This window comes from Ceratina calcarata, unplaced genomic scaffold (assembly GCF_001652005.2).
Source record: "Ceratina calcarata isolate Rehan_Ccalc_2016 unplaced genomic scaffold, ASM165200v1 scaffold145, whole genome shotgun sequence".
Lineage (NCBI taxonomy): Eukaryota > Metazoa > Arthropoda > Insecta > Hymenoptera > Apidae > Ceratina > Ceratina calcarata.
This window is the reverse complement of record NW_017135664.1, coordinates 145,338-160,774: the sequence shown is the minus strand read 5'-3', so window position 1 is coordinate 160,774 and position 15,437 is coordinate 145,338. Positions and strand designations below refer to the sequence as shown.

Sequence of the window (15,437 nt, the reverse complement as noted above, 5' to 3'; positions counted from 1 at the left end):
TGTTTATTATTAGCAATGTTCTCCCGACGTCTGATTTCTTTTTAAAAAATGTGTTTCTAAAGTGCATAAACTTTTGGGATTGACTATATAGCCAATACATCCTTAAACGAAATCGTTTAATTTTTCCGGTGGCTGAAAAAAAGAAATTAATTGAATAAACCCGTCAACAGTTTACACAAATGACGTGGTTTGCTCGTGCGACGGTATCGCGAACGATAACGCGGTAATTGGCAACTAACTTGTTAATTGCCGTGGTCCACCCCTTCCCCAAATCTGCTCGAACCGAATCACGTATACATATTCGTCCGGTGTATTGTTCAATGCCGCCTGAGTCTCCGAAATTGGATTAGCAACCGAGCCAAACTTCTCCACGAGGCAGATATCTAACTAAATTTCGTGGCAAGAATCTCGTTCGCGATTAAAATGCATTTCTAAGCGGCCTGCTTTTCCTTCCTGATAACGTCCTCGCGATCGTTCTTTCTTATCAGGAAGCTGACCAATGTTCAGCAGTCGGAATCAGCTCGTAACATAAATTAACTATGTACACAACAGATACTTTATCTCTACCTTTATTTTTTCAAAGGACGTTATAGATTCTACGTTTGATAACGATCATTAATCTCGTTTCTCTTTATCTGTACATCGTTCGCGAAAATCTCGCAATAGTAGTTCTAGATCATCGCTGCTGCTGTTGGCTCGAACGGCATTCGCGCAAGTGTAAACTCGCATACGGTCGAGCAAAGTTAAGACGGATGTGTGTACGTGCACATGGTGAACACATAAACGTCTGGTAATGTACACAGTAGGCGTAGAGAGGAAGGCGCGTGCGTGTAGGCCTCGCTGGTAATTGTGGTTAATTTAACGACAGTCAAAGCAACGACTGCCTGTCCTTACTGGTCAGTTCACGCGGCCAAGTCCCTCGCTCCTCACGATCGCTGGTGCGATATAAGTACTCGCGAGTGATCAAGACCGCAGGCCCGCTGTTATTTCTCCGAGACGTTTCCGTTTTCGTGGTCCCAATCGCGGGAGACCGTGTTAATTCTGTGATCCGTTCCATTTCGTCTCCGTGCGCGAGTCCTTGACGATCTCGGAGTGAGCGATACGTACCCAGTGGACTTTGGGGTGTCGACAGGAAATGATCTGGTCCGGTGAATCTCGTGCATGAGATCTAATCAACAGTTTGCTGTGTACGAACGTTCCTTCGTTGTACGTACAAATGGTGTCTCGATTCTTGGCTCGTCACGAACCCGTGCTAGCTGCCAATTGGAGTATTTGGTGCAGTGATCAGAAATCCGTTTTGTCATTATTCTTGTCTGTATAAAGTATCGACGAGTTTCATGAATGGTTTTATCTTATCAAGTATTGTTCACTCGGTCAGTACAGATTATTCGTCATCTAATGAATTCTAGTATCGTTCCTTGTTCACGGGAAAAAAAAAAGAAACATTAGACCGTCCGAAATAAAGACAGTACGTATCGGGACACGTGCGCGTCGATATCTTTCGCAGGATATCCGGCGAAATTTCGTGATTCGCGAGCGAGGAGAGAGGCCCGTTAAATCGTGCGGCAGGTTACCGATTTAGCACATAAACTCCCTCCGAGTTAGACACGTAACGGTCGTGTTGCGAGCACGCGTGTACACACGTTCGGGTTCGGTAATCAAAACAAGGTCGCTTTATGCGCCGAGCGAGACTACTTAACTGACTTTGCCAGCAGTTCGTCGTTGTTGTGAAATTTCCCGAGGCCTGAATGGTGTTTCGCTGCTGGAAACACGTGACATTTACGAGCGGGAGGGTCCCTGGTCTCGGTGAACGGACCGAGGAATCTATCTGATTCGCGCGACAAATCGCGAGTGAGACGCGTCTTCGCGGTTTTGCATGAACCGTCGAGTTCGTCGGGCGATCCATGATCCATCGCCCAGTTATCTGGTAAACGACACGGGGACCAAGTCTCTTTCTGAATTGCCACCTGTGCGCGTGAACTCTCCGCGTTCGCGCGCGGTGCATAAAAGTGCACTGAGTCATCCGGGGACCATTACGTTTACGTTCCGAGCGGGCAGCATCGGCTCGCTGTTGCTGGTCGCGAAATCATCGTTGCGATAGAATCGAAACTCGAATCGAGGTAAAAAGTCCCGAGTAATTGCCGGTCTACGCGCAATTGAAGTGGAACCGGCACGTACCGGGTGTCGGGTAGAAACCGGGACCGAAGACTTGACCGACTCGTTCTTCAATTGATCGATATAATAAATTGAATTCAATTCGAATTGATTGATAAAGCGATCGTTGAATTTGAGATGCAAATGAGCGTAGGATTTAGAAACTAGACCGGATTATGGTTGTTTCCTGAACGAAGACAGAGAAAATTGATACTGTGTGAACTAATTTCATGCTTGCACCAGGTTCGCCCATAAATCTCGTGTTCTCCTTTTATCTCAATCGTAATTGCATAATGTGTGGAAAGAAGCAGAGGTTTCATAGCACTATTCAGGGCAAATGTTTATTTACTACAAGAAGCAATTTTTATTGGCTATTCGTAATACGAGCATAATCGTATTATAATGCTTTTTTCCGGTTCGTTTATTTCCTCTTCAAACAATCTGGAAATGTTGCTTTATCGAGAACTACTACACTAACAAATACCTGTACGTTGTTAGAGAAATAGAACTATTATTATTACCAAAGAGATCGAACCGGATTTATGGCACAATAAAGAAGATCAGTTATGCGATTCCTCATATGAAAACAAACTCTCTTGACCAGGGAAGAATTTTATTTTCTTCGGGTGTTCTGACATTTCTTGTATTGCGTAGCGATGAACGAGGTAGTAATGAAAGTTATAATAATAATCACTCTTTTATAATGTCCCATTTGATCAGTGTCGTCTTAGAGGAGACCTATTAAGGCCGTCCACGGGCGATAATTTAAAAATAATAATCCTTTGCGTGGTCATCGCGCTATGAAAACAGTGTGTTGATCGTGTTCTTTGAGAACTTCACGCACAACATGCATCATTGTCTGTTGTGGCCTACCAGATCCGATAATTGCGGAGCGTGAGCTTTCAACACGGCCGCGTATCTAGCTAGGCCCGTGCTCGCATTCTATTAACGGAATCCTTTCTCAGTTTATAACGGGAGCGCACAGGAGCTAACATTTTTTCATGTCGCCGCGCTTTCAATTTTCTTGCACGCGATTACGAGACCGCACACTCTGGTGACTCGCGAGACGGTTCCACAGATTTTGTCCGACCGACGAGTCACTCAAATAATTTCGGGAGCCATCGCCCAAAACTTCTTTGTTCCTGGGTTATTTTCACAGCGTTCGACTAACGGCTTAACAAATTTTTTCTAACAAAGTGTGATTACGTATAAACGGTTGCACAACAGGAAACCGTTACCTCAGGAGATACCTTTGTATTAACTTCGCAAACGGGCGCAGATAAGAGAATATATACATGTAAATGTTGAAAGATACCAGTGGTAATTTGTACACCGAAATATAGATAAATGTCAATGCTTTTTAGTAAATTGCGGAAAGTCGCTGTACAGTGCGAGTTCAACTTTGGAGCTTACCCATTTCCACGCGCTCCTGGGACAGATAAGGTTTCTCGTCGATCATTTTATCGCTCCATAACTATTATTTTAATTTATCTCACATCATCGCCACCGGCTGGTATTCGATTAGATCGCCAATTCACCATTGCAACGAGTAGACCCAGATTATAGATACAGACACGTTTCTGAACTCCCCTGAGCTTTTTCTGTTCGTCTACCCTTCCTCAGTGTAATTCCGATCGTTGCCGTTTTATCAGAAACCCATAATTCACGGTTTGTCGACTAATGCCAATGAAATCTAGATGCGAGCGAACCAGTCGAGGCCGAGGGTTGCCAAAGATCCCGACGAGCGGTTCAGCTGCGACCAGCATGATCCCAGAAACCAGAGGATTTAATATAAACGACGACACGTGTCTCGTTCACGGCTATAATTGTTTGAAAAAATTCACGTGATTCTCGATCGAACGCTTTTAATTCCGCGTGTGGTATCTCTACGCGCGGCTTATGCTAGTGGGAGAGAAGTAAAGAGGAGAAGTGATTTGAGAGGCGAGGGATAATCGCCGCCGGATCGAAGAGTGGTGGACGGATAACGCGGGAAAAAATGTTCAAGCTCGCTGGACGACAAGAATGGGAGGCTTCGACGAAAGGTAAAGGGCGCGGGCGCTTACCAACCGTTTTTTAAAACCATTTATTCCACACGTGTTCCCTTGATCCGACAAACACACCACCAAATCCCCCTCTCCCATGAGAAAACGGTGCTCGATCGTGAGACTGAAGAAACTGCAGACGCACTCGTATTAATCTGAATACCGGACGCACTTTCTCCGATAAAACTGTGTCTCCGGCAAATTCTAGATCCACTTGCAACTTTTGACTCGGTCTCTTTTCATAGAAAATCCTGCGTGAAAGTTAGGAATTCGTTTTACTTTTTGAATAACACGTCTGTCATGAATATGCATGCATGCAGCTCGTAGGGGGAACTGTTCGCGTTGCAAATGGACTTGGAATTGATTTCACTTTTTCGTTGAAAACAACGTTCGAACTTATTAAGATCCAGTGGGGATTAGAATCATTATTATTAGAAAAGAATTTGCATTAAGAGCGACGTGACGACTGGGAAGTATCATCGCGTGGTTCATCGGTGACCTACAATTTAATAAATCTCACACATGTGCGTCGCAGATGTTAAATTACGTGTCAGCCACGGCGAGCTGTTTCATCTCGCCTGGCGTCAATTTTTTGGTTCCCTTGAAAAATATAGTTACGCGTCCCTTGTTCTTTGTATGTAGAAGGTGAACCCGTCGTTTGTTGCGTGTCACGAACCAGCTACGGCGATCCGTTTCGATGTTAAAAATATACCGATACGTGTGCGCGTTTGAAAACGAAAAGTTCTGCCCGTGGATCACCGGTGACCCACGCAGGACGGAACTTGTTGGAACTGTTAACTCGATCGTTCGTGTAAATCGAGCACTCGCGCTGCACGTTATTATTATTATTAAGGTCGATTATGTAACGTCGATAACCATGTAGAGCATAAAGGGATGCGTGGCTATTATTAACGTATAAACATTTTATCAATACAAACATCACTGTGCGTTGGGAAAGCTTGGAGCTCCTCCGCTCGACGAAAGTCGCGTTCACGTTTTCTTCTTCGGTTGCTTCGGATCGATCAATATTATACAGGGTTGTCCAGATAAATTCGTTTCGGGCGACTCCTTTCCAGACCCGATTAAAGAATTATGATTAATCATTCAAAGAGTTCCAGTCAAACGTATTAGATCACGTTTGGTGAATTAATTTTGCCGGTTTTGAATCACCCGATACGTAGGCCGAAGTGCGTTTATTTACCTTGTTAGGCGTGTGGGCGATTCATGCGTTCCGACCCCTACGCGGGGTCGAAAATCTCGTGGCCACTTGGGGAATGAATCACACGCCACGGAAGTGCGGAAAATCGATACGACCTACGCTCGGATCGGGAAGAAAAAGTTGAGCAAGTTCATACGACGAGGCGTCCGAGGGATAACAGCTTTCTTCTTCTTCCCCCTTAAAAAAAAAAATACCCGACGCCATATGCGAACACACGTGGTTGTTTGGACGATCCACTATTGGGTCTCGTTCATCTTTCTGAGAGCATTTAGTCATTCCTCAAGTTAATGGGAGTTGTACAAATCCAGATACGACGTGACACTTTTTTCTTTATATCACGAAACAGAGAAGTAGCTTATCAGTGTCTCGCGGATATACAGACGTATTGACGTTCATAATTTTATCGTAAGCGGTCGAAGAAGGCAGGTGTGCGTGGAGAAAAAGAGAATATAAGACCTTTCCAGTGGTCCCAAAAGCGGCAAATGCGTTGGTAACACGAAACGCGAATCGCGGTGAAACGGTCGGTCGGTCGGTTGATCGCGATCGATTAACGAAAAACGAAAAGAGCCAGTGGTGAGTCTTTTATTTGTACTCCTTTCAGACATACGGCTGCAGCTGAACGAACAGCTGAGATGTCTCGACATCAGGATGGAGGCCCAAGTCGCCATCGTGGCGGAGCTTCAGGATTTTTTTCGAAAGAGAGCCGAGCTCGAGCTCGATTACAGCAAGTCCCTCGACAAGTTGGCCAGAAGCATACAGCTCAGACACAAGGAGCAGAAGCAAAAGTACATGTGTTTCCCAATCTTATCTCTTTAAGCCGACGCGCTAGTTTCTGTTACGCCTCTATCGCGAATTCTCAGAGGAATCAGTCTCCTTCGTTTTGCATCGCTTTTTTCGATCCCTTTCGAGCGCTACATGTTAACGGTACACGATTTCTAGGCGAGAACAGTGGCCCCTATTCTCGAGCTATGCTTGCTGGCAGCAACTTATCAGCGAGACCAAGTCCTTAAGCAGGGATCACGCAGCTCTGTCCGAAGTGTACAGCACGCATCTCGTCGGCCGTCTCAACCAGGTGATGGAAGACGTTCAACGGATATACAAACGAGTGAGTATAAATCGATTCCCTCAGCACGCGATGAATTTGTTCGTTTCCGCGCGTATCAATAGCTCCTAAACGGCAGGCGAGTCAAAGGTTACGATGGCATTGATTTCAGTGCCGGGAAATAGGCTACGAGACGCATGAGGAGATCCTCCGGGTTTTGGACGAGTTGCATATCGCGATGAAGACGTATCAAGCGTACCTGACAGGGTCACGGCAAGCGGAAACGAAGCTCCGCATCGCGGAACAACAGCGTAGCAAGCTCGAAGTGGCAAATGCCCCGCCCGAGAAGCTCGCGCGCAGCAAAAAGTATAAGCTCATGGAAAAGGAAGTGAACAAGGTAGGCCAGACTAGAGATAAAAACCCATGGAGATTTCTTTCCCACGTTTCATACGGAGTGCGCTTTCCGATTCGTTGCCAATAAGATTCAATAAAAAATCTGTGCACAATTCTGTTGCTCAACACGCGCGCGTTGAAAGGAGGAGCGAGCCGAGTGAGGGGCTCCACCTGCTACCGGCGTATGGCTGAGATAGGACATGATGAGAAATCAAGGCCAGGTCGCCGCGGCGGGTGCTCACTCGCGTTTCTCGATTCTCTCTACTCCGCCGAGCCGAGCTCTCTTCTCTGACTTTCTGACCCTGGAGGGGTCGAGTGTACTTCTAGACGCGCGAGTATCGATTTCCCTCACGATGTTCTTCTTCCACGGAGTATACATGAACCGGCCGTTCCGCGGTGAATAAAGCGGGCTTCCATTCATCGCGCCGCGTGAAAATTTCATGATTTTAGAGAACCCCTTTCAATTATCCCATTTAGGTGTTTAGTCTAAGGGGTGGAATTAATGAATTGTATTGGCTCACTGGAAATAGAAATCGAAATAAAGATCGATTGAATTCACGAGAGTGGTTCTTGTTCTGTGCAGAGGAAAGCGAAGTACCAGGAGGCAAAGCTGAAGGCCTTGCAAGCGAGAAACGAGTACATCTTGTGTCTCGAGGCGTCGAACACGACAATACACAAGTATTTCGTCGACGACCTTTCGGATCTCATCGACGTAAGTATGATTCATTATAGTTCTGGTGTATGCCTCGACGTAGGCAACTAGAAAGTAGTCAAATATTTGGTACGCGATTTGTGTACTAATTACCGATTAAACATGCGACTCAGCGCGGCACTACACAGGCTTCTCGATACCGTACACCTGACTCAATAGTGGGTCACTGGATAGGTGTAGCATCGTCTGATACCGCTAATCGGCTTCTGTAGTTAGCAGGCAATTGATGTTAATTTTCAGTGTATGGATTTCGGCTTTCACAATTGCATCGCGAGAGCGTTGTTGATGCATTGCAGCGCAGAGGAAGGTAGACAGCGTTCGCTGCAATCTGGTGCTGAACAGTTGGCCAGTTGTGTCGGTGCTTTAGACTCGAGGGCGGATAAGCAGAGATTCTTGGAATCTCATCACGCCGCTTTCATGATTCCTAAGAAGTTCGAATTCCAAGGACAACGAGGGGATGAGGTGAGTGGAGACTGTTTCTAGGCTCTAGATCGCGTTCGGACAATTTAGACTATTGACATAAAAATTTTGCTGCAGTCTCCTGAACCAGAATTACAAAAAATGTTGCATGCCGAAATGGAGCAACGATTATCCCAGTTACAACAGAGACTAACGTCGCTTAGAACCGAGTCCGAAGAAGTTTGGAAAACATTGGAAACGGCGGAGGCGAGTTTATTAGAGATGTTAACCGCGAAAGATTACGACTGCTCCAGGTATTTCGGTGATAATGCTGTCCCCACCTCCAGACCACCGGAAACGGTACAGATCAAGCTCAGAGCAGATAGACAGGAAACTGAAGAATTCTACCTCACGGTAAGTGTGATTCGAGGTGAATCAGACCTCCGATTCTAGCCAACAGAATAGCGAATATTTACTTGTTTCTTACAGAAATTCAGGGAATATCTTCTTGGAACCTCAAGAATAGCTAGGTTAGATGCAAAGCAAGAATATATACGGCAAAGTTTGTTGGATGGCTCCACTGCCAGTCCGAACCCATCGATATCGGCGTCGAAACAGAAGCAAGCACGAAGGAAACGAATCGGTCGGCTGCAGATGAACGGTCAACCAAAATTGTTCGGCGGCTCGTTAGAGGAATATTTAGAAAGCACGAATCAAGAGATACCGCTGATTATGAAGAGTTGTATCAGAGTTATCAATCTGTACGGTCTTCATCATCAAGGCATATTCCGCGTCTCTGGTTCCCAAGTGGAGATCAACAACTTCCGGGAGTGGTTCGAAAGGGGAGAAGATCCGTTGGCTGATGTCACCGACGCCTCAGATATTAACAGCGTAGCCGGCGTGTTTAAGCTCTATCTCAGAGAACTCAGGGAACCGTTATTCCCCATCATATATTTTGAGCATCTAATGGAATTGGCACAGTTGGAATCGAAACAGGAATTCGTTAGCAAGATGAAGGAACTGATCTCCAGTCTTCCAAGGCCAGTCGTGATAGTAATGCGTTACCTCTTTGCTTTTCTAAATCAGTATGTACTTTATTCTTCGATTTCAGAATAATATAATATTTAAATGATATATACATATATATCTCTTTCTTTCGTCAACAGCCTCTCGGAATTTTCGGATGAGAACATGATGGACCCGTACAATCTGGCAATCTGCTTCGGTCCCACATTGGTGCCTGTTCCGGAAGACAAGGACCAAGTGCAGTACCAGAATCAGGTTAACGAACTTATCAAGAACATCATCACGTTCTGTGAGGAAATATTCCCAGACGACATCGGAGGTACACAGTACGAGAAATACATCAGTAGGGAGCCGGAGGACGTGTAAGTTACAGTTTTTTTGACGTAGATTGCGATGTTGTTGACTAATAAATGATTGAAACGAACAATTTTAATGCAGAGACGTGGGAGACTCGCCAACGGAGCAGGTTCAGGAAGACATGGACTCCGAGGTGTATCCATCCGAGGACGGTGAGTGAGACCGCATTCATTCTCACTTGGTTGAATTCGGAATTCAGCAGAGCGCGATCTACGTTCGTTTTGTGTATTCCCAGAATCGGAAAACCTCGAAGCCACAGCACAATTCGATTTCAATGCAAGGTCCGAAAGAGAGTTAAGCTTCAAAAAGGGAGATACCTTGACTCTATACACACAAGTCAGTAATGACTGGTGGCGAGGTGCCTTGGCTGGTAGAGAGGGGCTTATTCCCGATAAATATATTATGATCAAGATAAAGTAAGTGCGATTTAATCACACGCAGTCGTGAATTATTTCCTACGAGAATGCCTTCTGTTAAACTTAGTTGCTGAACTTAGTGGCTGAGTTGAACGATTTACAAAGGGAACGAAGCTTGGATGAGCTCAAATGTGCTTGCCTTTGAGTAAAAGAAAGATGATGCTTCTCTAGGCTTTTGCATCAGATACTTTTTCTTTATTAATATCCTTTTTAATTCCTCCTACGTAAACATCCCGAATCCTCCACATCATACTCTGTCTCATTCTAACTCTACTATCGCGGGACTTTTATTGTTAGGGAACACGTATTGGTATTCAACTTGTGTAACAAATTGCTTACTCGTATTTTTACTTTAGAAATCTAGAAATGCTTGCCTATGCTCGCCGTAATATGATCTCTTATTAGTTTCTCTTTATAAAAAGACTTTTGTCGTCTGTTTAGAGATGAGGAGCGAGAGAAGGAGCTCCTGAAGTCGTCAAGCGAAGAATCGATGCGACGAAGGACTTCCAGCTCTGCTGATAGTATTCTTTCAAGTAACAATTCACCGCTGATGGGGCCGACCGGGAATCCGGCTACTTGGTCTTCCAGCACCACGTCCGACGTTCAGTCGACGACGAACATAATCGCAACAGACAATAGCAGTAACAGTGGCGTTATTCCGGCAGTCGTGACAAATGTCCAGTGCATCTCGTCGGCGCAACCGATCATCAGTCGAGAGGTACTGGAAACTACCGTTTAGTATGAACACCTAGTTCGATTATCCCCTTTTTTTTAATTTATCTTTTCATACATTCGTCTGCTTGTATATTCTCCGCAACGCACTCGGAAGATTTTAAACTTTTTAAGCACAAGTGCATGGCTATTGTGCTGTAATTCGGTTTCCTCATGATAGCGCAACAGCAGCGAGAAAGATCGGGATATGCACATTCGCTGTTTTGGAAAGCGCAGACTCTTGCCTACACATCACGCGTTTTTAATGGAAAGCAGCATCGCTTTAAGTCGTGGGACCAAAATCTATTCGTAGAATTTCTCGTTTATTTAAACCAGGAAATAAACGGGTGGTTCTAATATAATGTAAATTTTTGTACGCACGTTGTTATTGTCATATGTATTCTTTTTTTCTTTTTTTTCACACCTCGAGAAACAGTGCAGTTTTTTTTTTAAAGTTTGAAGATTCGATTCTCGTCATATAGTAAAAGGCCCATGGAAGCGGGAGACGTGAATCTCTGGCTATGTTAAGTTTAGTTTACATCGAGGTGGTACTATCTCGATTAGCTGTAATCATTTGTACGATATATTTGTAAATAAAATAGAAATATACGTGTTTGTTGCTGCATGTGCCTTGGTCTCTTTGTCTTGTGTCGCCTGTGTCCTTTTTGTTGTCTTGCGGCGTTCAATTTTTCATACATTTTTTTATACTGATAACGACTGACTCGATGTTAATAGTTGGGATGGTTTTTCCAGATTTACGTTTAGTCAGCATTTAGTTGACGAGCAAAAAAAAATTGACGTAGGTAGTGGGCGAAACGGACTAAAAACTGTTCGATAAAACTGCTGCCAAGTGTCGTGTGGTTCTGTCGTTTGTGTTTTTCGTTTCGTTGAAGGAGTGCCTCTGTTTAACAGTTCAGTTGGTTTGTGAATCCTAGCATTCTGTAAAACAATTTCAGTCTATAGATGAAACCAAAATGGAATGCTACTCGCAGAGTCTACTTATCCGGCGGATAATCTTTTGGCTTTTAGGTGAGTAAACAAGTGTCTCACCCCCTCGCACCAGACCAGTTAATTAATAATTAACTCTGTCGTTTTGGCATCCGTAGAGAGATAGGTATCAGCGCAAGGCGACTGTCACGTGTTTTACATGTTTGCCTGCTTGTATTCATCCTTAATCATTGTCAGTTTTACGAGCAGTTTTTAATTCTACCCTGGTATGGATATATCAATCTTTGTGCACTTGTGTTTATTCATTTCCTCGCCTCCATATTCATGCATGCAAATATATGGATTGCAGACCTATATACATATCTTCATCTTCTGTACACGTTTAAATTTCTTTCGATTTCTGTGTTAATATTAAGTCAAATATGTCGTGAAAAGTGATCGAAGTCGGATTATCAAGTTGTAAAAGTTGACGCTACTCATAAGTCGAGTCTGTCCATTGGTCAATCGTCTACGAAAATAACAGATTGTGATAACATTCCAGGGCACCCTACATACGCAATAACAACATAGAAAATAATATCTATTCCATAGCAACAAACATGGTTGGTAACTCGGAGAGCGTCAGTAGTTTCCCCATTCACTACGTAACAGATTAATTTTCGCCATCAAAAGCTTTCCTCCGACCATCTACGTCGGAACTTACAATCATTCTCACACAGTCGGAACTGTTTTCAGGAATGCTCGTCCCGAGTGACGATGGTATCTACACCTGAGAAGGAGAAGCACGCCTTCGCTTCGGATCACCGTGCGGATGCTACGCCGATCATAGTCGGTGGTAACGTGGACAACGAGAAAATGTCAGACTTCAGCGATTCATCGCAGCAGCAGCAACGGAGCGAGGACGTTGGCGAGGACATGGAACGTATCTCATTGATGAGTCTGGACGGAGGGAAACGTGGGACGAGCAGAAAACAACACTGGAAGTCGCAAAGTATGGGTGACACGATGCAACAGACGGGGAATACTATGCAAACCGGCACTATCTCTCAAGAGGAAGAACTCCTGGAGCAACCGACGTTCTCGGCGAATCGCGAGCTCTGGCAGAGACGAGCGACGTCACAGACACAGTTAAATCCGTCTGCGGCTCCGAATCACAAGCTCTTCCGTACTTCTCAAGAGTTTCGGGAGATGCGTCAGAAGCACACACCGGATCTGGTGATGGATCTGCCGCTGTCGGCACAGGACGCGAGCAAGAAATCCGCCTCGTCGAGCAGTTTGAGCAGTTCCGACGAGGAAACGCCTACACAACCGTCTCGCGCTGAGGCAGCGACGTCGCCTACGGGAGGACCCGAGTCTCCCGACATGAGTACGGCCGCGGAACGATTCGCTAAACAAAACCAGTGTACTCTGAAGAAGAACACGAAGTCGAATCCGGAGGCGTCGAAACTGAAACGCGTCGATACTGAGAACGAGCCCGAGCAAGAGACTGAGGAGATCGTCAGATCGGCCAGTTCCAATCAGTTGTCGGATTCGATGCCGTTGAAGTCGCCGCTCCCTCCACGTTCCACGCCGAAGATAGTTGCCAAGTTCGCGGACATGCACCTGACCGGCGGCAGTCAGGTGTCCTCCTTCAAGCCGCAGATAAAGGTGAAGCCAACGATCCTCAGGAAACCGGTGCTGCCGTTCCCGCATCCGCATATGAGCCCCGAGCTCGCGAGGAAAATCGAGAAACAGGCGCAGAGCGCTGAACAAACCAATTAATTGCTGCCCAGGGTACATTGCATGCTAGAGAAATACATGTGAGTTTTCATCAGCGTGGAAATAATTTATTTTCAGCGATCTATGCGTGTTTGAGTACGATTTGATGACGTGTGTTTGCCACTGACTTTCCATTGACCAGTCACTCCGCCCAAATCGCAAGGATACGAAGTGTGTTAGCTACTCTTACCCAAGAAGAAAGGAAAAGCCGGACAGCATCTGTTCATCGTCATGGAACACAGGTGCGAATTGTAATCGATTTCCCGCGCACCTGTGCGCCCCGCTATACGAAAGATCCGATGCTGTCCTCGGGCCGAGTTTATTTTTTCTACAACTATTTTCCATTTTCGCATAATTTTTTTACCAAATGACCCGCGAAACGATGTTTCTAGTCATCGAGCGACGATTGTAAAACGATGCGAGAAATGTGTGAGCGAGAAAGTACATCGAAAAAAGAAAAAAAAACAAAGCATGAAAATTTTCAACTTCAAGATTAAGTAGTTGTTCGTGGAGAGCGTGAGAGGGAGAGCGTGTGTGTGAGAGAGGGAGAGATAGAGAGAAACGAAGAGAAAAAGCAAAATGATTTTGTACGTTGGACGATATGTAATTTATTGCAAGGAATTCTTTTCTCTTCGTGTTATCAGTATGATTGCAACAAACGTGTTCGATGTTCCTTTAAAGCGCACGCCAGTGAATTAGAGTTTCAAAAAGAAAAGGAAAGAAACAGAGCCTTTTTCAGGAGCTTGTTCCTCGCGGAGGATGAGTGAGATAATTTCGGGACATCAGTTCTGTGTTATTACTATTATTATCATCATCATTAATATTATATTAAACATTATTAACACGTCACGAACGTCTTTAATAAGAATTATACGACAATGATGTTCGATATATTCGAGAATAATAAGTGTACAATAATGCACGAATATTTAACGGTTCGACGTCAGTTTTAGATATGTATCGATAATTTTATTGTGGAAAAAAAATTCAACGAAATAGGAAGGAAGCGATGTAACACCTCAACGTATTCATGCCCCTTCCTCGTATCCAATATAAAAAAAAACCATTGTACTCGTTTATCGAATAATATGCATATGGTATACGTGGTACTATATGCAAAGCATTTTACGAATAAACTGTACATCGGATGGAAAATCATTCGAGGCGCGTTATAAACAAGCGCGGTCCACAAATTAACGAGCGATGATATGAATTCAGTTAGAGGGTTGACTAACGTAATACTCTTTATAGTTACTGATCAAGTATTAGTACGAAATATTATCACATTATACCCACCGCAATAAGAAAATACCAAAGCCAGTGGATTATCGTCTTTCGTTCAATTGTATCATAACGTGTATCACACGAATACGACCGCTAGGATTCTGGTTCTTTTACGATGCGTTCGTTTTTACCTGCGTACATACGTAGTTCACTCCAGTGGTGAGAGTTGCACTTCAACGATCGTTCCAGTTTCCATAAACGCAGCCTCATGCTGACTTGTTAATTTCATCGGTTAATTTAACGTGTAATTTATAGTATCCATTCGTGCGAATATAAGAGCCTAATTTCATCCATCGTTATTGATCAGTTACTAATATTGACTTCAATAAAGAACTATGCAGGCTAGACTTAAATGTTTATAAAATAATCCTAATCTCTTACAGTTCTCACGTTATGTAAACTGACTTATGTACGGTAAGTATACGTATTTTTCTTTTATCAAATTTTATTACTGCAGGCTCCGAGGAGCAGTGTTGTAAGATTTGAGGAAATTCGATCGTTAATTAATTTCGATTGTACGAATCATGTAGTACAGGAACGTAATATTCCTGTTTGTATCGAACCAATATTTATGACCGAACACTAGAATTGAAGCCAAATGTCCGAAGAGTATCCTGAACGGTAGCGTAATGTATCCAATTTGGAACACTAGAAAACGAGAAACTAACAGTTTTATAGGATAGTACTATGCTGGAGCTAAAAGTGATGCTGATACGCGTCTCGGTTTTAATCAATCGCGACTGAACGTAAAACAAAAACAATTTACATTTCTTCTTGATCAGAATCGAACGACGTTCGAATTTCGAAAGGCTGCATAGCAGCGCGCCCATTCACGTGGTCATTCGCAACGAGAACCAGAACCAGAAGGACCTCTATAACAGTGTGAGTGACGATTCAGTGGATTGGTGTGGATCGTGTGGATTCAATGGATTCAATGATCCGTATCCGCACCATTCGCACGTGAAGAACGCTACTG

The 15,437-nt window shown here is 44.3% G+C and overlaps 1 protein-coding gene across 13 annotated transcripts in view; it reads left to right on the top strand.

The window, feature by feature from the left end:
- Positions 1-14,808, top strand: part of LOC108631000 (SLIT-ROBO Rho GTPase-activating protein 1) — a 57,258-nt gene extending 42,450 nt beyond the window's left edge. For 6 of the 13 annotated variants that reach the window (XM_026818840.1, XM_018034645.2, XM_018034680.2 and 3 more), the window contains 12 exons: positions 6,017-6,200; positions 6,355-6,520; positions 6,630-6,854; positions 7,434-7,562; positions 7,803-8,024; positions 8,100-8,375; positions 8,451-9,046; positions 9,128-9,349; positions 9,426-9,496; positions 9,580-9,760; positions 10,202-10,478; positions 12,155-14,808. In XM_026818840.1, coding sequence (XP_026674641.1) covers positions 6,017-6,200; positions 6,355-6,520; positions 6,630-6,854; positions 7,434-7,562; positions 7,803-8,024; positions 8,100-8,375; positions 8,451-9,046; positions 9,128-9,349; positions 9,426-9,496; positions 9,580-9,760; positions 10,202-10,478; positions 12,155-13,180 — 3,575 coding nt within the window. In that variant the 3' untranslated portion in view covers positions 13,181-14,808. Of the gene's footprint in view, positions 1-858; positions 1,374-1,933; positions 3,598-3,851; positions 4,197-6,016; positions 6,201-6,354; positions 6,521-6,629; positions 6,855-7,433; positions 7,563-7,802; positions 8,025-8,099; positions 8,376-8,450; positions 9,047-9,127; positions 9,350-9,425; positions 9,497-9,579; positions 9,761-10,201; positions 10,479-12,154 lie in introns of those variants that run through there. The other 7 variants (XM_018034721.2, XM_018034730.2, XM_018034689.2 and 4 more) reach the window with 5 other exon arrangements.
- Positions 14,809-15,437: the final 629 nt, after the last annotated feature.